Genomic DNA, 21890 nt, shown 5'->3' on the forward strand with positions numbered 1-21890 from the left:
GAGCTCCTCCCCATGGGGACTGTCTCCAGCAGCAGCTTAGGAGGGGGGGGCCCCCTCATTTTTTATGTGGTTTGCATTTCTTTAATTGTTAGCCGAGACTGAACACCTTTCTTTTCGCTTGTTAATTAGCTATATTACCTCTCTCGTGGGTTGCCCATCTATGTTACTGCCCCCAAGACAGGTGGTAATTGAAGGCATTTCCATAAAGCAACTTTTGTTTTCCAAACTTGCTCCTGGGTGTTGCTCTTGTCTGTGTATCTCCTTCCCCTGTACTGTTTAATTAATACAGTTTCAATCGGCTTTAATTCAAGTTGCTTTTGGAAAAAAAAAAAAAACCTCGGAATTGCTCTAAGCAATCATATCTTTGGTTTAAGAGTTATATTTTTCCTAATACAGATTAAAGCAAATGTATAGGGCAGCTGGGTGGTGCAGTTGGTCAAGCCGCTGCCTTTGGCTCAGGTCACGATCCCCAGGTCCTGGGATAGAGTCCTGCCCTGGGCTCTCTGCTCAGTGGGGAGGCTGCTTCTCCCTCTGCCTGCCACTCCCCCTGCTTGGGCTCTCTTGATGACAAATACATGAATAAAATCTTTTAAAAAAATGTTAAAACAAATGTGTAAACATAGCCCCAGATGGAACTTCCTTGCCCTGGCTCGCAAGAGTGATTAGTTAATTTCTTAGGAATTTTGTGAGTCCGTTGTTGAATACAGCTGCTATAAAAATGACATGATAAAAGCCGACAACTAAATAAATTAGATGAAACACAAAAGTAATACACATTCGACACTTGTCACTTCCTCGTGATTTTACTACATTTCCTACCATCTACGCTCTTGAGCTTTTATATCTCTTGCGTGTGTGTAGTGAAACTTACGTGATACTGGTTATCGCTTCTTTTCCCAACTCTGACATCCCACTGCCGGTATTTACATCATGGCAAGGGGCAGCAAATGTTACAAATCAGGGCTTTTCCCTCTCGAGATCTAATCTTTAAATGTTCACCGGCATGCCACTGCACGTGGTGTTTCAAGGCTCACGTGTTCAGCACTTCCGACCGTGTCTGTGAATCTTAGTATGGAGCAGTGTGCGTGTCCTTCCTTGCTTGTGAACCTGGATCCCAGTGCTTCCAGGACCACCCCGAGGCAGGAATCCCAGGTGGTTGTAGCCGGGACAAGAGGCAAAGGGGATTCATGCACACCTTCCTGGAGCGAAGAAAATAAGGGAGATGAGAAGGCAGGAGGGCCAGTCAGAACTCCCGTCACCCGTCTGGCTCTTGGTCCCCAGAGGGAACATCCTGTGCTGCCCCTTTGCAAACTTGCCAGCCCTGTCCACTTCAGCATCTCAGCACCAGAGTACACTGTGGTGAGCGTGCGGCCAGAGGCCATTAGTTCACTCCTTCAACCTGTGCTGGCTGAGGGTTGGCGGTGCCTGGGCCAAGTGCAGGGACTAAAAGATAAGAGAGCCACAGCCCCTCCCGCAAGGAACCCCAACCGATGATGGGCGGAAAATCAATCCTGGCCACTTACTTTATCTGGAAAATCAATGTACTCAGTCACAGGGTGAGTATACCTTACAGAAGGTTCTGGAAAAGCCCAAAATGAACTAAACCAGGCTTGACTGTCTGCAAAGCCCTCTTCTGACTTAAGCTCCAGATAGGTTCACTGTCTCTGGGCCGAGGGGATGAGTTAGGACCACGAGTCCAGCCGACCAGATCCATACGTCCTGTGACCTTGGGCTAGTCACTGGTTCCTCCCAAGCCCCTTTGCCCAGATATGAAAATCAGGAGGACAGTGGTGGAGCCCACCAGGAACCTGGCACTGAGCAGAGGCGCCCCATTCCTAGCGGCACGCTGCCCCGTGACCCACGTGGTCAGACATGCCTCCTCCTTGTCCCTACTCCCGGCAACGCGGCCCCAGGGCGAACCCACGCTGCCCAACCAGCACACTGGTCTGAAATCAATTAAGATTCCCTAACCCGGTCACTGTGGCCGACTCCTGCGTAAACAAACATGCCAGTTTGAGCGAGCAATTAACCAAGAGATGTTTCCACGGAGGCCTGGACAAATCTGGGGGATCACTGGCTGCGAGAAAAGAGCACGTTCCTTCACATCAATTAGACGGGAATTCCGTCTGATTGCCCCCGGGGCTGCGGCAGGGTAATGGGGAGGCTGCGAGATTGCCACGAGGCTGGGCCCACAGCCGTAATGTGCCCCGAACCGTTTAGTTCAGGGGCTCTTGAGGGGCCCGGCTCTGAAATCGGGCAACCCCGGGGAAGAGAAGCAGGAATTCATCCCATCGGTGTAGACCAGGGAAGACGGGGGAGCCTTCCCTTGTTCATTCCATCCATCATTCAAACTCTGGCCTTCGCTGTGAAAATATTTGCTTCCAGGAATAAATGCTTGTTGCGCAGTGAGACTCTCCCACGTGGGCATCCGGCTGCCGACAGAATGATGGAAACCAACGCTCGCCTGCGGGCCGAGAGGGCGCCGGCTCCTCATCCACGCCCTCTGGAATAGTCTTCTTGTTCCAGGGAGAGCTCCTTGCCCGATGGCTTGGGCCGCAGGCTCTGGGTGTGGTTCCAACCTGCCTCAAGTCCTGAGACCTGTGGTTTCAGGAATCTCCGGGTGGGGCAGCCCCCCGAGTGGCCACGGGGACCCCGTTGTCTCCTGAGATCCCCTGGGCTGGGCTGGCACCCAGCTCTGTGTTGCCCAGCTGTGTGTCCTTGGGCAAACTGCTACCCCTCTCTGAGACATTGGTGGGGAAGCCAATAATCCGTGCCTGGCAGGGCAGTCATGGGGAAGCCATCTGCGGATGCGCTGGGACCTCCAAAATCTCCCCCCTTCCTGGTCTCTGTCTACTTTGCTGCAGGGAAAGGGGTCCCTGCCCAACGCCGCCTCCACCCCTTCCCCCAGTGTGAGGTTGCTGAGAGTTTATGTCATAGCTCATCAGCCAGACAAGAAAAAGGGATAGATTGTGCTAGATTGATTAGCCTGGGCTCTTCATATCCCGGAATCCACCTCCCTGGCAAGGCCGGCCAGAGTTGTCTGAGTTTCTGGAAGCCCCAGACGGCATCACTGGGCCCTAGAGGTCTCAAAGCTAGAGAGACACCGCTACAGAGGTGCCCCAGGCCCCCGTGTGTCACAGATTTTCCATCTGCAGCCGGCTCTTCTTCCTGACTGCTGACCCTCGCCCGCACATCCCACAGACATGCCCCAGAGAGCTCACGGAAGGCAAGACCCTTCCATGGGCCCATGCACCCATGCACCCCAGGTCCCTTGGCTGCCTCTCAGCTCCCAGTCCCCTGCGGAGTGCAGCTGAGGGACACTTCTCTGAGCCTTTGACTCCCCGTTCTCGACCTTCGCTGCCCCAGAGTGTGGCAACAGGATCTCCTACGATAAATGCCTTATTCCATGCCAGCCCAGCAGCTGTGGCCCCGCCTGGGCCCTGATGCCTTCACTCACATGACCCTATGGGGTACGTCTTCATCCCCTCCAGCGTCTAGATGTGTCCCCAGCCAAGGTGTCCAAGTAGTGAAGCGCTGCTGCTTCCTTCTCCCCTGAAAATCCGTCTCAGGGGATGGAGCCTGTCGTGGTTGGCGGCATCAGCAGAGGGAGGAAAGGCAGGACACCGTGGGGCGGCTGTCTCGACGGCAGAGATCGTGCCCGTTGGTTTCAGGAAACCACGGGGCAGCCATGCACTTTAAGCGGCGAGTGACTTGGTCAGATGGGAGCTTTGACGAGAGCCCCCCCGCCAGGTGCGAGGTCGGCGGAAGGACGCAGGAGTAAAGCCAAGGAGGCCATGGGGAGGTCTTCGGTGTGCCCCTGGGAGGAGACTTTGGGGGCCGGTGAGCTGCTTTGGAAATGTTTCAGAGGTGGTGCAGACAGCATGACGGAGGGATGGAACCTGGGCGCAAGGAAGGAGGGCCCCCGGACGGCTGTAGGGTCTGACCCGAGGGGCAGGCGGTGTTGTCCCCAGTGAGGAAGGACCCCGCTGGAGAAGGGATGGAGCCAGGCACCCAGGCAGGGCGTGATGGGGCCTGTTGCTGGCTGCGGCCAGAGCCCTGAGCTGTGCCCCACCGGCGCCAACGCACGGGGCTTGAGTGTGCATCCTGAGGCCAGGGGCGGGTCCCAGGTGGGCAGGAAAGACAAGTGTGTGCCAGGCGGGCAGCCGGAGGCCCCAGGAGGGACGGTGGGCTTGGGACATTTTGCCCAGGAGATACGGCCTTCTCTCTGGTTCTGAGGCCAGCCAGGAAGACCAGAGACTGGGTGTGTGTGTTGTGTGTGTGTGTGTGTGTGTGTGTGTGTGTGTGTGTGTGTGGTTTGGCCTTAGTGTGTGTGTAGTGGGATGTCTGCGTTCTGTGTGTGTGCGCAGAAGTGTGTGTGTTGTGTGCACCCTCTCATGCTTGGGTATGCCCCTGGCTCTAGCCTCGGCCCCTCCTGCCACCTCTGGCCCAACCAGAGGACAGAGAAAGGGCTGAGGGCATGGGCTGGGGTATTTGAGGCATCCCAGGGGAGCAGTAACATAAAAACAGCCTAAGGTCAGCGGTGAGGGAACACAGAGATTGGGACAGAGCCAGGACCAGGGTGCCAGGAGCCGTGGTCAAGGGTGAAGTACAGACAGCTCTGGAGCTGGGAGGCATGTTCATTTCACAAGGATTTGCAAAATAGGGACCAAAGCCCGGGCTCCCCTCCCGTCCAGGGCTGGGTACACAGAATATGTCAGACCCTGTCTCTGCCCATGAGACCCACCTCCCAGCCTGGTCACCTCACTGGGTTCCCCACCCCATCTCCCCTGCACCGAGCTCCTACTCATCCCTCAAAACCTTGCTCAGGCTGCTCTTCTCCCTGAGGCCCCCATCCTCGCACCGAGGTCTTCCCTCCCTGCTCCACACTCTCATCACAGCCAGGCCCATGTGCTCTGTTATCACATCTGTGCCCACTGGAGGGGGGAGGCCACGGACAGTCTGGGTCCTCCTGCAGTTCCCAGCGCCTGGAGCAGAGCCCTGGGCTGGGAGTCATGGCTGCTTGTCGGTCTCTCTCTGCCGCCGGCTCGCCGTCTGACCTTGGACAGCCTCGTCCCTCCCCAGGCTTCGCTTTCCCCATGTGACGGCCTGCTTCCACGGCGTCTTTCAACTTAAAACCTCTCTGACCTTCTCTCTGGCTAATGGAGACGCCGATTGGGGACCAGAATGGATGTGGAAAGCCCTTGAAAAATTCATAACAGGAAGCAAAGGGAGAGTCTTTTATTTCTGTAGAGCAGGAGGAGGTGGGGCGGTGACAGAGGCCGCGGTCGAAGAGGACAGCGTCTCCGTCTCCGTCCCTTTGTGGCATTGAATGCGCAACGCGGCTGTCTTGCAAAAGCCGTAGCATCAAATATTTACCAAAGTGGCATTAAAAATTAACCTTCAGGATGTAGATGTTTAAAGACCCCCTGAGCTCCCCCAAGAAACATCCAGAAGTCAGGAGGGTGAAGGGCTGGGAGGAAGGCTGCGCACAGGGCTCGGATAATGAAGCTCCCCGAGCCAGGCACAGCTCCCCATGGGCCCCGTGTCTGTGGGGCGCCGGCCTGGTCAGTCCTTCCAGGCTCCCCGCAGCCTGCCCGATAAGCCAGGTCCTTGGCACTGAGGCAGAGAACACTGGTGCATTCGTGCCTCGGAAGGAAAGTCGGGGGGGCAACATCTGCAAGGCCGGCTGGGGGACAGGGGGAATGGTAAGGAAGGGGGGGCTCCCAAGGGGGTGGCTGGGACCCTGGACTGAGCCACTGGGGATACATTGATGGGATTTTCTGAGATGGGACCCCAGGGGTGCGTGTGGCTTTGGGTACCAGCGGCTTGGGATGTCTGAAGTTTGAGATGCTTGTGAGCCTCAGGGGGTCATGTTAGGGCCACAGACTAGCTGGATCTCAGAGCAAGGTCTAGGCTGCAGCCAGCTTGAACTTGGCCAAGGGGACTTGGCGTGAAATCCGAGGGTCTGGAGGTCGCCTGGCGGGGAGGATGAAGTGTGTAGGAGCTCTTGGGGTGGAGGGAGGAACTGAGAAAGAAGTCAGTGACGGGGGAGCAGCCCGTGAGGCAGGAGGAAACCAGGAGGCATGGTGTCCAGAGGCTTAAAGGGGCGTGTCCTCAGAGGAGCAGGGTCAGCCTAAGGGATGTGGCTTGCTGGCCTCAGATGCCAGGACCAGATGCCCTGCCCTTTGCCCATTGCTCCCATGATGCGTTGTCCCTGTCCCCAGCCCCCAGAGCAATGGGTGTGCTCCTAGAAACACAGACACAACATCTTGTCTGTGGAATGTGCGGGGAGTAGCCGACACCAGAGCATCGCCCTTCCCTCCCCCGACCGTCTGGCCTTCCCATTCCCCGGGATGACAGCCATCTTCTTTCTCAGGGATAGAAAGTGAGGTTTCACATTCGAGTGTTTCAAATGACACAGTGTCCTATAAAATGCAAAGTAATTCCAGTTTGTCCACAAATAAGATCTTTGTTGGGTTAGCTTCTCATCTCTCCTGGTGACCCAGGGAGCAGGCAACAATTGGGTACCCGGGGCACTTCGGAGAGGAGGGCTGCCCACTGTCCCACCTGCTATGAACCGCGTCCACGCTGAGTGCTCGGATCTGGGACCCGCGCCCAGCCATGCTCACCTCCTAGCTCTCGCCGAACGCGAGTAAGGAGGATATGAAGCCCTGGTCCAGAAGTTCAAGATGAGTCTTAGGAACTCCTGCTGTCCAGCTGTCGGCCGAGCTGGCCCCTCCTGGAGTTTCTAGGGGAGAATCTACTCTCTTGCGACTCCAGCTCCCAGAGCACCCACGTTCCGTGGCTCGTGCCTTCAATCTTGGCTTTGCTCTGACCTGTTTCTGTCCTCACCTTGCCTTCTCTGACTCTGGTCCCCTGGACCCCTCTTTGAAGGACCCTTGTCATGACACCGGGCCCCCCTGCATAACCCAAGACGAACTGCCATTGAGGGGTCCCTAACGTACTCCCACTGGCAGACTCCTTTTCACTGTGTGAGGCCACATGCACGACTTCTAGGGACCAGGACGGGGACCTCTTTGGGGGCCTGAATTGTGAGGGATGACTCCTGGTGGCTTTATGTTGTATCTTCCCAATGCTTGTTTTACACAAATACACCTCCTCCAGGCAGCCTCCCAAGACCGCCTCTTTCATGGCTAAAATCTCTGCCCTCAGCAGCCTGCCCCATTGGCCCCCTGTAAGATGGGGACACTAGGCCTCCACCTACTGGGGTTGCCATGGGATTGCGGTGGAAGGCTGCGGAAGCTCCTAGCCCTGCACCTGGCACAGAATCAGTGCTGTGCAAAGCTATCATCTCTCAGAGGACCATATTGTCTGCAGCTCACCTGGCAATTAGTCTGTTGCGCCTCGTGACTCCTCTGCTTTTGTCAGCTAACGGTTATTGTCACCGACTCTCTCAGCCTTCTGGAAACGTTCATTGTTATTCAAATTGCCAGGTGCTCCGTCTTATCTTCCCAGTTAGGCGGCAGACACCAGCTGGGACACTTCTCCCTTCCCTCCTCCTGGGCCTGACACCGGCCGGGGGCCCAGGCTCTGCACCTCTCCCCTCCCGGGGGGGGGGCCAGCAGTGGCCCACGGCCCTGCCAGGGACCTGCCCCCAGCCCGCCAGCCCACTGCCCTGCACCAGAGCGATGGCCGTGCACAGGGGCAAGCGGCCCAGACTGCGCTAACTAGACACCTGACCCTGGACAAGTTCCATTTCCTTCCTGAGCCTCAGTCTCCCCCTCTGTGCATGAGGGAAATGATGTAGCTGCCTTGCAGGGAGAGCTGAGTGAGACCGTGCATGGAAAGTGCTTGCACAGAAGAAATACCCAACACCCATCTGCCCGGACTCCTGCCCTTGTTAGAATCAGGAAGGAGCAGTGCCTGTGCCTGCTCTCAGAGCCCCAGGATCATGTCCAAATGCCTTCTCCTGGCAGGGGAAGTGCTTGGTGACTGCCGCATCTCCAGATGCACCCCTGCCAGGAGCATCTGGACGCCTACTACTACGAGCCTCTGAATGGCCTTGACTGAGGCTGTGCCCCTCCTCCTGCATACCTTCCTCCTCTTCCTGACCTGCTCAGGCGCTGGGTCCCCGAGAGGTTTCCCTGAGGTTCCCCCCTTCTGCCTCTGTCCAGTGCCTGCCACCAGGGCCCCCAGGACCTCATCCCTGATGCCACGTGGACCTCCCACTCTTGTTTGGGGGCCCCTGTGTGGCTCTCCCACCAGCTCCGAGCCCTCAGGGGAGAGCCCACACCTGACTCAGGTCTGTGCCCGCAGCACCCAATGCAAGCCTGGCAGAAGATGCCACCAATGAGGGCTTCCAGAAGGACCTGGTGGAGGCATTGGCCTGGGTACTGAGTGAGGGGAGCAGCGGCCACTTGTCCCCAGGTTCTGCTGGGCTTTGGCAATGAGGGGCCAGTCCACCTGCAAAGTGCCCAGAAGGACCGACAGCCCCAGGGACAAGGACATATGCTCCCTGCACTGCTTGCATGGTCGAGGCATGGTAGCCACAAAAGCAGAACTGACCTTGACCTTTGCTGAAGTTTTGCTCTGAGGTATGTTATCCCCTAGGGCAGGCGCTGATGGGCCAAGCCCGAGAGCCAGCCAGGCAGGGAATGTCCACAGCAGTGAAAGTCACCCTTGGCCAGTGAGGAGGATGGTCCCACAGGCCTGGAGCAGCATCAGGAGGGTTCTGAGGCCCAGAGAGGTGAAGTGACTTGCCCACGGTCACACAGTTGGCAAGGGGTAGAGCAGAGACTCAAACCCAGGCCTGCCCCAAGATCAATGGCCGTTACCGCCCCCCAGCCCCTCAATGGGAGGAGATGCCAGAGCCACGTGGTCCTGACTGTCACAGAGTCGCGCTGTGTGGAAGGGATGCTCTGTGAGCAGGATCTTGAAGGATGAGTAGGAGTTTGCCAACTGGAGAAAGGGGAGGTGCTCCCAGCATGTGGGCACACTGGGACATTCTGGGGAGTCCTTTGAAGTGGAGACCATATGGAAAGAGGCTCTAGGTGCCCAGCTAAGGCATCAAAATTTTCCCTTTGAAGAAACCATGACCGATTTTTTTAACATTATTGATTTTAAAGTATTTCATTCTATATAAAAGAATATATGTAAAATTCATATATGAGGCATAAAAAAGAGTAAAGTCAATACCACGTTCCCACTGTGAAACAGAGCAATATCGAGAAGCCCTCAGCATACCCCGCCCCACCTACACACACAAACACATACTCACGCACACACGCATGGTTCCACCAGCCTGAATTTCGTGCCTGCCATCCCCACATATCTCCCTCTAGGCAGTGACTGGAGCAGATTTTGCTCTCCAGAGAAAGGACTCTGGGGAAATATAGAGGCTGGCCTGGCCATGGGGCCCAGAATCAGGGACAACCTCATGGAGGCTTTGGCCAAGGTCAGGAGTGAGGCAGCCTCCCCTCAGAGAAAGGAGAGCCTCATTTCCACATCAGCCTGGAGGAGCAAAGACGAAGGAGGAGGGACATTGCTGCTGGCGCCGTGTCTCAGAAGGGCCACTAGAGGCAGGGAGGACCAGGCTGAGGACAATGGGTTGTGAAGTAGTGAGCTCCCTGTCTTTGGGGGAAGTCAAGCAATGTCTAGACCACCACCTGGACTTCCTCAGCAAGCTTCCTGTGACTTTCCTCTTCCTTTGGCCCCTGGGACTTCCTCTGTCTCAGAATTTTCCTACCTGATGTCACCATCTGCCCCTCCAGGTGGGGTCCCCAAGGCCAGAGTCTGAATCATCTGTTCCATGCTTCCCCCTCTGAGGTCCTGCAGCTGAGATGGAGCAGAAAACATAGCATCAGATAAGACCTGCTCACATGGAACAGTTGGGGTGGGGGGAAGACAGTTCTCAAATGAAGGAAACCGCACATCAGTCCTTGAAGAGCATGGCGGTGAGCAGTAAGCAGGGCCTTGGGGGCGCAGGAGGGTCAGGAAGTCCTCCCTGAAGAGCCGTCTGCACCAAGACCTGAGGTTGCTGAGAAAATGAGCTCTGCCCAGATGTCTAGGCAGAGGAAATAGCAAGTGCAAAGGCCCTGAGGCAGGAGCACCCAGGGATGTTGGAGGAGCCACAAAGAGATCCATGTGGCTGGAGAGGATGACAAAAGTATAGGAGTAGAAAAGTATAAGGAGACAGCAAAGAGAGTCTCCCGAGCTTTGGTAATAAGAAACCATTAGAGAGTTTGAAGAAGAAAAGATTATATATATATATATATATAGAGAGAGAGAGAGAGAGAGAGAGAGAGAGAATATATCAAAAGCACAGGAAACTATGGCTTCTGTGTTGAGAATACACTGTAGGGAGGTGAGGGCAGAGAAATCAGCTAAGACTATTGAAATCCTTGAGGACTGTGGCTTGGACCATGGCAGCAACAGTGGAAGTGGTGAGATTCTACGTGTATTTTGAATTGATGAGACTGGTTGATGGGCTGGACCTGGGCATGAGAAAAAAGGAGTCAAGGACAGCTCCCATTCTTTGGACCTGAGCTGCTGGAAGAATGGAGCAGCTGTCAGCGGAGTGGGGGACTGAGAAGTCCAGAATGACCCCTGCTAGTCATGGGCGGGGCATATCCAGGAGGTGGTTGATGTTCGAGACTACAGTTCAGGAAAGAGTCCTCCACACATAGACAGGATGAAAGTCACAAACCCCAATGACACCTGGGACAGAGCCCGGCGAATGGGAGGTATGTGAGCACGATGAGCTAGAGTCAGCTGACAGACCGCCCTCCCGGACAGCTTGCTTGGGCCTTTCTGATATCTGCGTCCTTCACAAATGGCGAGCCATCCCTTTGAACCCAGTGCCCTACGGATGGGCATTTCATTGATCCTGAACTCCGCTGTTGGGGCTATTGGGTATGCACGAGTTGGTGCATACTTTGCCCTTGTGCACATGTTTGGAGGATAACTTTTAAGTGGAATTGCTGGGACACGGGGCACGTGCATCTGTAATCTTTGCGGCACATCAGCTGCTTTCCAGAAATGACCTTGGTGTTCCTCCTGCCAGCGGTGAAGCAGAGGCTGTCCGCCCTGCCCCCCCCCCCGCCCCCACCATAATCCAGCAGACACAGGGAGGGCTCAACCTTCTTGATCTTTGCCAGTGTGATGAGTCAAGGATGTGGCAGTGTCCTGTCATTTGTGCTCCAGTACGCTGTCTCATTATGGCTTTAATTTGCATTGCTCTTATTTTAGACTTTGGATTTGCGATCTGACAGTTTTTCTTCTTGGCAATTGGTCTGTTTAGATTCTCTCCTCCTGGATCCTTTGGGTAATTCCTGTTTTGTTGGAAATTCACTCATTTTGTCGAGGTTTTCTGGTTTAGTTGGACAGAGTTGACTGGGTAGGCTCCCTCACGGTTCTCTCGATATTTGTCTGGTCGCCTCATTTTACCGAGCACCTGCTCCACGTCCAGCATCATTATTGGCCCTGGGGACATGATTGTGCAGCAAAACCAATGAAAAGCACTACTTTGATGTACAGATATTTTTTTAAAAAGTAGTTATGTAGAATCCGCGGACTGTTAGAATGTAGTAAGTGCTAGAGAAGAACAGTCTGAGAGCAGAGAAGGAGTCTGAGAAAGAGTGCAACTTGGTCGGGTAGTCACAGAGGGACTCAGGCACAGGGGCCTTGAGGGCCATGAGGGAAGAATCCTGTGTTTATCTGGGAGAAGAGATGGGAGCAGGGAGTATGTTAGTCACAGAACCAATGGCAGATGTAGAAGTAGATACTGATACACTGTAGATACCGATATAGACACACTATAGATATAGACCGGAGGTAGATATTGACATAGACTTGCTATAGACATAGATACATTGTAGTTATAGATAGAAACATGCATAGATATAGCTACATTGTCGTTATAGATAGAGACATACATAGATAGAGAGAGGCGTAGATACAGACCTGCTATAGAAATAGATAGCCTGAAGATACAGACATGTGGTAGACAAAGATAGACACACCTTAGATAGAGATACACTATAGATATATAGAAAGGCTGTAGATATAGTTACAGACATGCTCTAGATATAGATACACCATAGATATTGACATGCTATAAATGGAGGCATGCTATAGATACTGTCAAAATAGACACCTGTCCATATAGATACGCCATATAACTATTGACACCCTGTAGATATAGGCATAAATGTATAAAGAGATTTACTACAAGGAATTGGCTCGTGCCATCTTGGAGGCTGAGCAGTCCCACAATCTGTAGCTGGCAGGCTGGAGACCCAGGAGAGCTGCTGGTGTGAGCGCCAGTATGGGTCCAAGTCTGAAGGCAGGAGAAGACCGACGTCCCAGTCGGAAGACAGCCAGGCGAAGAAGGAATTCTCCCCTAGTCAGTCAGTGCCTTCTCTTCGGGCTGTCAGTGGACTGGGAAGGGCTGTCGGCGCACACAGTCAGCTGACTCAGATGTGGTCTCTCCCAGAAACACTTTCCCGAACATACTCAGAATCATATTTGGCCCCACCTATGGGCCCAGTCAAGCTGACCCGTAAAAGCCATCAGGGATGGAGTGGAGTGAATAAAAGAGAAGACAGAGACTTGATCAGAGAAGATAGAAAGGAAGGTTTTGGTTTCCACTCTGGTGGGACGAAGGCCATTGAGAGTTTTGAGCTGAGAGGTGACATGATCGGACTCAGGTTTTCACAGGATCCCTCTGGCTGCCAAGGAAGTCACAGCAGGAACCCAGTGGGCTGGACCTGTGATGGGAAAAGGGGGTGCAGGAAGCAGCTAATGGATTAGAGTGGACTTTGAGAGGAAGGGGGGCCAGAGATAGCCCTGGGGTTCCGGTGCGAGCAACTGGAAGGAGAGCATTTTATTTAATGAGGTCAGGCAACCGTGGGAAAGTTGACTAGATCTGGATTTTAGCTCTGAAAACGTTAAATTTGAGATGTGTGGCTAATCTCCAGTTGTTGATATCAAGTGGACATTATGGAGACAATTCGAGAGCTCGAGGCCAGAGAGCCATCAGTGTATTGAGTGTTGGAGTCCCTTCAAGGAGACGAGCTCCTTAGGAGTGATCGGAGATGGGGAGGAGAGGAGACGGGAAGGTGGGGAGGGACCCAGGGAGGAATCTGAGAAGGTTCCAGAGAAGCAGGAGGAGAAGCAGGAGAGGGTCCAGAGTGTTCCAGAGGCAGGAGGAGTGATCCCTTGAGTCAACGCTGCCCAGGGGGCAAGTAAGAAAAGGTCTGAGAACTGACCACTGGATTTAGCAACGCAGAAGCCTCTGGTGACCTTGACCAGGACAAATTCTGCAGAATACCTGGGGCAAAAGCCTGTTCCTTTCTCCTTCCGCCTCTAGATTACCAACAGCTAACATTTCAGTGTTTTTCAAAGAACCAGAAAGTCAGTTTATTTATTCCTTCCTTGCTTTGTTTTCAACTTCATTTCAGTTTTAATTTCTCAGTTACTGTCCTATGCCTTCCTTAAGCTTATTTGGCCTTTTCTAACTTTTTGATTTGGATTATTAATTCAGGTTCTGTTTATTAATATCAATATTTAAAGCTATAAATTTTCCCCTGAGCATTGCCTGAGCATCCCAGAAGTTCTGAGATATGGTATTTTTATTTTTATTATCTCTATATTCCAAAATTTTAATTTCTTGGCTCTCTCTTTGACACACAAGTTCTTTTAGAGTTTTTAAACTTCTTGTGTAGCTTTCATTCTGTTTTGTGGTTTTCATTATAAATATTTTCAGATTCTCGTGTATTAGGATCAGAGAATGGTATCTGATTTTTCAGTTTTGGAATGTATTTTCTTTGAGGCGTGGTAGTCACTTTCAGTGTGTCCTTTTTCAAGATCTTTTGAATAGACGGTACATTCTGTTTAATGCCTACACACATGCACAACATGTGCACACACGTGTACACGTACATGCACACAGGCATACACACATGCAAACACACACACGCACACTATCTTACTAATTAGGTATTTGGCCCCCATCTTTTTATTTATGTTTTTGTCAACTTAATCTGTAATGGACGGAGAGGTTAGTTAAAATGCACGCATACTAGGACACTCTCTTTTTCTTCCCACATTTCCAGCTGTTCTTGCTCTGCAACGCAAAGGCTATGTTCTTTGGTGCATAGACGCTCATTACTTTGACACCCTCGTGGTGACTTTCATCCTGATCCCTGCGTGGTACCCTTCTTTTCCACATTCAGTATTTCTTGCCCTGACTTCAGCTTTATCTAATATTCAGATCAAGACCCCTGGTTTCTCTTGGTTTGCATTTGTTTGTTTGTTATGTTTCTGCCCCCCCCCCTTTTTTTTAATTGTGACATTAAGTACACTGATGTTGTTGAAAAACCATGGCTTTTTCATCATCCGTCCACCGTTTTATGGGAAACCTGTGTGACTCATTGTACCCTCGGTAGATCTCATTTGTAATCTGGTCTGAGCATCTTTTTTTTTTTTTTTTTTAAAGCCAGTGTGTGTGGTTCATTAACATTTACTGACATGGCAGATACATTTGGTGTTACTTTTGTCATGGTTTGTGATATGCTTTTTGCTTTTATAGCTTTTGTGGGGGTTGTCAATTTCCACCATATGGTCTCTGTTTTCTTTGTTTTATTTTTTGTGTATGTGTCTTCTGACAATTTGCAAAGCTGTGTTTTTGATCCTGTGGTTATCTTTATAATTCTACTGTGATATGATACCCTTAATTCTCTATTTCTTTAGACAGTGTTTATTTTCTCCTTACATATGAGGAATGTCCAAATTAGAATATTTCTATTTTCCTTCCCCTTCTCTCACTTCCACAAAATGACTTTAGTTGATTATATTTTATGATTTTCTTCCCTGTTTACTCTTGTACCTCTAATTTTACTTAAACCTTTTTTTTTTCAAGATTTTATTTATTTATTTGACAGAGAGAGATCACAAGTAGGCAGAGAGGCAGGCAGAGAGAGAGAGAGGAGGAAACAGGCTCCCTGCTGAGCAGAGAGCCCAATGCGGGACTCGATCCCAGGACCCTGAGGTCATGACCTGAGCCAAAGGCAGCGGCTTAACCCACTGAGCCACCCAGGCGCCCTTACTTAAACCTTTGAACGATTCTTGAGATGCCTAAATGTAAGTGATGAAGACATAGTTTACATAAATTGCCTCCCATTTCTCACCTCTACCCTCCCATCTCTTGTTATTTACCCCAGTTCTCCGTTTTCTCTTTCATTCTTGCCTATAATAGTCCTAATCTGTGGATCTGTTTCGGACAGTTCTACAGTTCAGTAGATTCTCACTGTTGGTACCATTGCCAGACTCACCCCATTTGGCCTTGGTTATCCCAAGTGTGTCCTCTAGTAATTTATGTAAGAAGGACTCCCAGAAACTGTATTCCAAAAATAGGTTCAAAAAGTGTTTCTGTGGATGTTAAACTTGAAAGATGGTCCATCTGGGTTTTAGATTCTTGGTTCATTCATTCATTCAACAAATATTCATGAAACTATGTTCCAGAACCTGCCTATGTTACTGTTCCAGACCCTGGCATTACAGATGTGAACACGACACACCGACACGGTGGCCCTCTTGTAGCTTACTTTCTGGGTGGGGGAAACAAACAATAAATTAGAACAGTCAGTGAAATCTGTGGTGTGCTGAATAAGTTGGATGCTATGGAGGAAGATAAAGCAGTTAGTGGGGGATCCCTGGACCTGGCTTTGTCATGGAAGCCGCGGAGAAGGCTCTATGGCATCCCAACCCTGACCCCATCACATGTTTCTGCTGATGGAGAGCAGGGAGACTGGCTCTGCTTCTTGGGCTCTCAGCTACTCTGGAAAGAAGGGCTGTGCGGGCTTTGTCAGAGCCACTCCCTCAACTCTCCCGTGCCCCCACCTCCTCCCAACATCCACTGGAGCTTGGTTGAAGATGATTTATTGGTTAAGAGCTATAATCAGAAGTCCAGCTGTACTGATATGGCGGGGAGCATCGGGGCCCCCACCAGAACCAGGCGTCTTCCTGCTTTCCACTTTACCTGCATTAGTGAGTGTCCCTCCTTCTTGTACTCTTATCTGGATTCATGTCCCTTTCCCTGAGGACTTACACAGGACAGGTCATGGGACCACCCATCTGCAAGGATGCCTAGAAAGATAAGTGTTTGTGACTGGACAGTTGCCCTGATAATTGGATAGGAGATGGGGAATTCATAGCGCCATCTTGACTCTGCCAGTCAAAGCTGTACATGCCCCATGGGCCAGTGTTTACCTTCCTGACCCTGCCCATTGGTGTCCTGGTCCATTCCTGTGCCAGGAGCATCCTGGTTTCTTCTCCATGGCTTTGTAGGATACAGTCACATCCAGTGATGTGATTCCAAGATTTGTAATGGTTTTTATTATAATTATGAATGGTGTCTGTATCTGCTCTTAATATTTTTGAGAGTTTTTAAAAAAGATTTTATTTATCTGAGACAGAGAGAGTGGGCACACAGGAGCAGAGGGAAGGGGCAAACAGACTCCCTGCTGAGCACAGCCTGTGGTGGGGCTCAATCCCAGCACTGTGAGATCATGACCTGAACTGAAGTTTGATGCTTAACCAACTGAGCCACCCAGGTGCCCCAATATTTTCTAGTTTTTAATACCAAGGGTGACCATATAGTTTATCATCCAAATCAAAACACTTATTGGCATGAAAGAGGAACAACATTAAAAATTATATCAGAACAACAGGTGTTAACTGGGATGACCCAAGCTAAGACACATAATCACTCTGGTAACTGTTGAGACAGATGAATATTGTTGGTTTTATACATTAAACTGCTAATCTCAGGGATTGAAGACCATATCACTGTATCTGCATTGTGTTCTAGGAATTAGCCTGTTGATTCTCTTGGATTTTCTGTGCATATTATCTGCCATTAATTGTAACTCAAGTTTTTTTATTCCACTCCTAAGATGCTATGCTTTTTTTTCTTGTCTTATTACATGGGCCACGAGTGCCGGTGCTGAATGAAGCCATAGTAGAGGCAGGCTTGCTTGTCTTGCTTCCAGTCTTAACATCAAATAGTTCTCTGTATCCAGAAGTCATGCAGTCAGAGAAAACCCAACTTCTCTGGGCACTGAGTCCCGAGAGAAGTGTCCTCAGTGATTCCCCACGGAGGAGACACTGTATGATATTTTGTTTCCTTCTGCTTCCTCAGAAAACCCTTTTGCCGTGCCTCAGGATGGGGGAGGTGAGACCCGAAGCACCTGGCACAGCCTCCAAGGAGACCAACGTCAACAGAGACCCCAGGGAGAGCCGAGGTGGCTGCGGCGGTGGCAGAGGAAGAAATGCCACCTGTGCCCACAACCCCCTTCCGTGGACTTCTAAGACTAGGAGCAAACTCAGGGGTGGGGGCCAGGGGTTCTAAGGCAGGGGTTCAAGACAGGGTCTTGAGCCACCTGTCTGCAAGCAATAGTCCCATTCTGGGCTGGTGGCTTCTGAGAGGGGACGCCATTGTGGACTCAGGATGACCAGCTTTGGTGGCTTCTGAGAGGGGACGCCATTGTGGACTCAGGATGACCAGCACAAAGCTGCTCCGGCTAATTCAAGCTGCAGGGATTAGGCCTGTGCACCATACCTGTGGGCCCCTTGCCTCCAGTCCCTCCAGTTGTGGCCTGTGGGCCTGTGTCAGAATACTGAATGTGAGTGTGTGTGTGTGTGTGTGTGTGTGTGTGTGCATAAGTGTGTGTTTGGAGGTGTGATTCGGGGTGTTCTTTTTGTTTGGTTGCGTGTTGGTTTCTATTGGAATCCCCACGAGTCCTCTAATGGGCACAGGTCACCAGTGGTGGGGGCCCTGGTCAGCGTCCCCATTCAAACTTCTTGCTGTAGCGGGCAGCCGTGAACCCCCTGGAGTCACCAAGCATGAGGCATGGTCCCGCTATGTCTCAGAGGACATGGGGATTTGAACATGTTAGTGAGGGTTTGTTCTTATGGAATTTACTCCCCTAACAATGTAATAATCGGTGATGAGGCATCTTGAGCCATCCGCGGGACAGGCACGGGGCCACGTGTCTCCATGCACTCCCTCTCTCACTGCCCGGGACGGGGTGTGGTGAGCCCCCTGCAGAAATGGCTCTGAGCAGGGAAGGTGCCCGGGGTCACACAGCCAAGAGGAGACCAGCCACTCTGTTTGATCTTAGGGGTGTAGGAACCCAAAGTCCACACTCCCCAGCCCAGGGGACCCCAGCACAATCCCTGGGACATCTCCCCACTTGCCTCTCAGTGGACTGACTGTTGCCCCAAGATCTCCACCATCACTGCCCTGAAACCCTCATCCACGCAGCACATTCTGTTAAGCACCTGCTGTGTGTCAGACCCCAGGCTGGGCAGTGATGGGAACCGGCCATGCGTCAGGCAGGCCGGGTCCCTGCTCTGGAGGGAGGCCACCATCTGGTGGGATAGATACACAGATCTGAGCTGAACACAGTGACGAGGGCTGTGGAAGCCCCAAGGGAAGTTTCCAGAAACCATTCCACTTTAGATTTCTGCATAAACCTGGATGCCTCTAACATCCATCCCCAGAGGTCCCCACCACCACCCACCCCACTGGCTGAGGGCACACACACGGAAGGGCACTGCCCGGGAAACCTTCACATAAATCCCCAAGGACCACAAGGCCAGTGTAGACACACCCATTCCACTGGGGGAGTTTCCAGATCTCCCCCAGCTCTTAGCGCAGTGGACCCTGCTCAGCAAACATGTGTCCCTCTGATGGCGTGTCCACACTCAGCCGGACTCTTGCACGCGTGCTGTCTGCCCTCCAGACACACCGGTGAGCGGGTGATGCTCATGGTGCTGGTCGGCGAACTGGGGAGGGAGGGCCGGCGAGAAGGGAATCGTGAGTAAGGACGCTGAGTGCTGGGCCCACAGTTGAATCGGAACAGTCTGTTCGAGAGCCAGCCACGGGCATTAAAGACAGGGTTGGGGGGTGGGGGAGAGCATCCCAGCACAAAGGCCCTCAGGCAGCAGCGTGCTTGATGCTTTCAAAAGATCCAAAGAAATCCAGGATGGCGGAACTGGCAGGAGAGCAGAGGGGTTGAGGGGGAGGGAGTCCAGGCTCTCTGCAAGGCGTACAGACACAACACCCCATCCTTTGATAAAGCATTTTCCAGCTCCATAAGGAAAGGACTCTCCCCCATTTCGTGGACTAGGAATCTGAGACTCAGGTAGGTCCGTGACCTGCCCAAAGTTCACAAGGCAGGCTGGGGCAGAGCAAACCTGTGGTTTCCCCACATCTCCCCAGACAGGGGGGCCCAAGTGTATGGTTTGGCAGCAGCAGAGGGAAAACTTCATTTGAGGTGTTGAGTAGGGATGGGCACATCTTCCTTTCCCTGGACGCTGTGGGCAGCCCTGGAGAGGGGCTCAGCTCCCTCTGGCTCAGGGGGATCAACTCTCACTTGCATCAGATGTGCAGAGCCTCGGGAATCAGGGGAACCCGAGGTTCGGGGGGGTACAAGACCCAGATTCTGACGTCAGCTCTGCACTCAGAGCAGTGTGACCTCGGGCCAGGCCTGTGCCTTCTCGGCCCTTAGTTTCCCCCTCGGTAAGAGGAAGGAGTCAGACCAGGTCTTCAGGGGCTGGCATCTCTGGCCTCCTGTGGTCCTGGGCGACGCTCACGCAGCTGCTTACACAGAGTTCCTTCCTTCGGTGGGAAAGAGCTGGCTGCCTCCCCGGCCTGGGGGCCTGAGCCAGAGGCTGCTCTCACCTAGACCAGGCAGGGCTAGGACCCACCTGGTCCGCAGCCCTGAAAATTACAGCTGGCTTCTGGCCCCCTCCCATAGTCTTTTCGGGAGTGACTGGTAACCCTTTAGGGCTTGGGATGGAACATTCTGTTGGAAGGGAGGCTTCCCACTTGTAGCTCGGCACACATCACAGCCGGGGACGTGGGAGGGAGGAAACCACAGTCACCGCCTCTCTGAGTGGCTGAGGGGCGAGATGGGGCGCAGGGCCTGAGCGCCCCAAGTGGAGGGCATGGCTGCTGGGAAGGCACGTGTGAACAGGGCTGTCCCCCCACAATGTCCAGGGCTCCTTAAAACCCCACAGGAGCCCGGCTCGTCCCAGCAAAAACCTGCCCCCCTCCGCCCCCTACTGCGGCAGGCCACTGCGCCAATCGGTAGTGTCCCCGAGAATAAGACACAGGGTAGTGATAAGTTCCAGTAGAGATGTTCAGAGTTAGAGTTCTTAGTGACTTCCAAACCCAGTCTTTCAAGCTGCCTCTGTTTACTTTCTACTGTGAGCTTCTGGCTATCCCCACGTCATTTGTAACCGTAACGATAACCCTAGTGCAAAAAGAGAAATAAAAAGCAGAGAAAGACGACGACAACGTACCTTCCCGGGGAATCTGGGCCCGACGCCGGTCTGTGTCGTGACTCCTGCTCGCAAGGCCTCTTCCCGCTGGGAACGGTGTGTCGTGGACACGCGGCGTCTGCTTTTCCTCTCGCTTGTGTATGGTGTGATCTGTGTGTTTTGGAACTGATTCAGAACCAACACCCAGGCCCTCGGCCCTCACCTTAACCTCCGAAGTCACCCTGAGCCTCAGTCGGGGAGGGGCCCGCCCCTGCCGATGGGCCCGGAGCTGCCAGCGCCAGGGGCACGTCTGACACTGACCCGGACTGGTAGGAAACAGCCTTCGTCGAAAACACGTACAGGAACACGCATGTGCCCACACACACCTACACGCGGGCACACACATGGGGGCATCCGGGCCCCCTCGTGGTCTCTGATACCTGAGAAAAACAGGCCAGCGGCTAGCGAGGGTGGGTGGTCCTTCCCTTCATTGTGCGGAACAGCAAGCAGGGAAATATGGCCCCAGGGCTGGAAAGGACATGGGAAGGGGTGGGGGCTGGATCAGGGACAACACGGGGAGGAATGTGGGGTAAGAGACACTTCCAGGCTTCTGCCAAGAGACACTTCCAGGCTCACCGTCACATCCGAAGCTCTCTCTAGGTCATTTCAGTCTCAGCGACACTGTAGGAGTGGCCGTGCCTGGCACCGTCCCCCGCGCGGACCCCCAGACCCTCGTCTGCTCCAGGTCGGTGTCCTGACCCTCTGCCTTTCCTCCAGCCCAGGCCCTGCCCACTGGCTCAGCTGAACCCCCCGTCCACTGTGTTTACTAGAGTCTCCTCGATCCTTCAACAACCCAAATCCACGTACAGCCCCCAGTGATGTCATTGGGGGCACTTCCTGTCCGCGGCGAGGGGCAGCCTTGTCATCGCAGGGAGCCGCTATGCCTCCCCGTCCCCGTCGTCTGCTATGGGAACTTGAGGTTGGAGTCATAGAAGGGACTTTCAGGGGTTCTTGACCTTACCGCTGACCTGGTGAGTATCAGATGGGGTCTAGGTGCTCCCCATAAACCGACTCAAGGTCGGGGAGGCAGCCAGCCCCCCCCAACCCCCAGGGAGTGGTGACACCGGGCTCACTGCCACCTGCAGCCCCGGAGCCCATCACCAGCCCAGGCTGGGCCATGCCATTCACCCTGCAGCACAGGGACACCACACATCTGCTGTGCGACCGACGCCCCACGAGGCTCCCAGCCTGCCTTGCAACACACCCAGCCGCACATGGCTGGCAAGGGGACGGATACAACCTTGGGGTCCGTGGCCTGAAAAACAGATGTTGACGTTGAGCAGTCAGGCGCGAGAGATAGAAGATTCTAGAAAATCCATTCGCTCATGCATGCATTCCTTCATCTGTTCAACAAATATTTGTCCATCTCTGAACCCAGCGCGCACCTGGGAGCAGATCCTGCTGAACACGGAGATGTCGGGGAACATGCGCATGTCCGTGGGAGAGGCTGGGATCCCCCGAGAAGTGATTAGTTGTCCCCAACATTTAGGGACTTTCAGGGGTCCCTAGATCCACAAAGCAAACAGTTTGCCCCTCTGTGA

At 53.0% G+C, this 21890-nt stretch overlaps 1 protein-coding gene across 1 annotated transcript in view; it reads left to right on the top strand.

The window, feature by feature from the left end:
• The window catches only part of SHISAL1 (shisa like 1), a gene marked incomplete at its 3' end in the record, with an annotated part of 127287 nt that extends 109814 nt beyond the window's left edge, over positions 1–17473 (top strand). Inside the window, exon 5 of the mRNA XM_082750421.1 lies at positions 17162–17473. Coding sequence (XP_082606547.1) covers position 17162 — 1 coding nt within the window. The remainder of the gene's footprint in view (positions 1–17161) is intronic.
• Between the last annotated feature and the right edge of the window lie 4417 nt (positions 17474–21890).

The sequence above is a fragment of the Mustela nivalis genome (genome assembly GCF_964662115.1).
Source record: "Mustela nivalis genome assembly, contig: HAP1_SCAFFOLD_1088, whole genome shotgun sequence".
NCBI lineage: Eukaryota > Metazoa > Chordata > Mammalia > Carnivora > Mustelidae > Mustela > Mustela nivalis.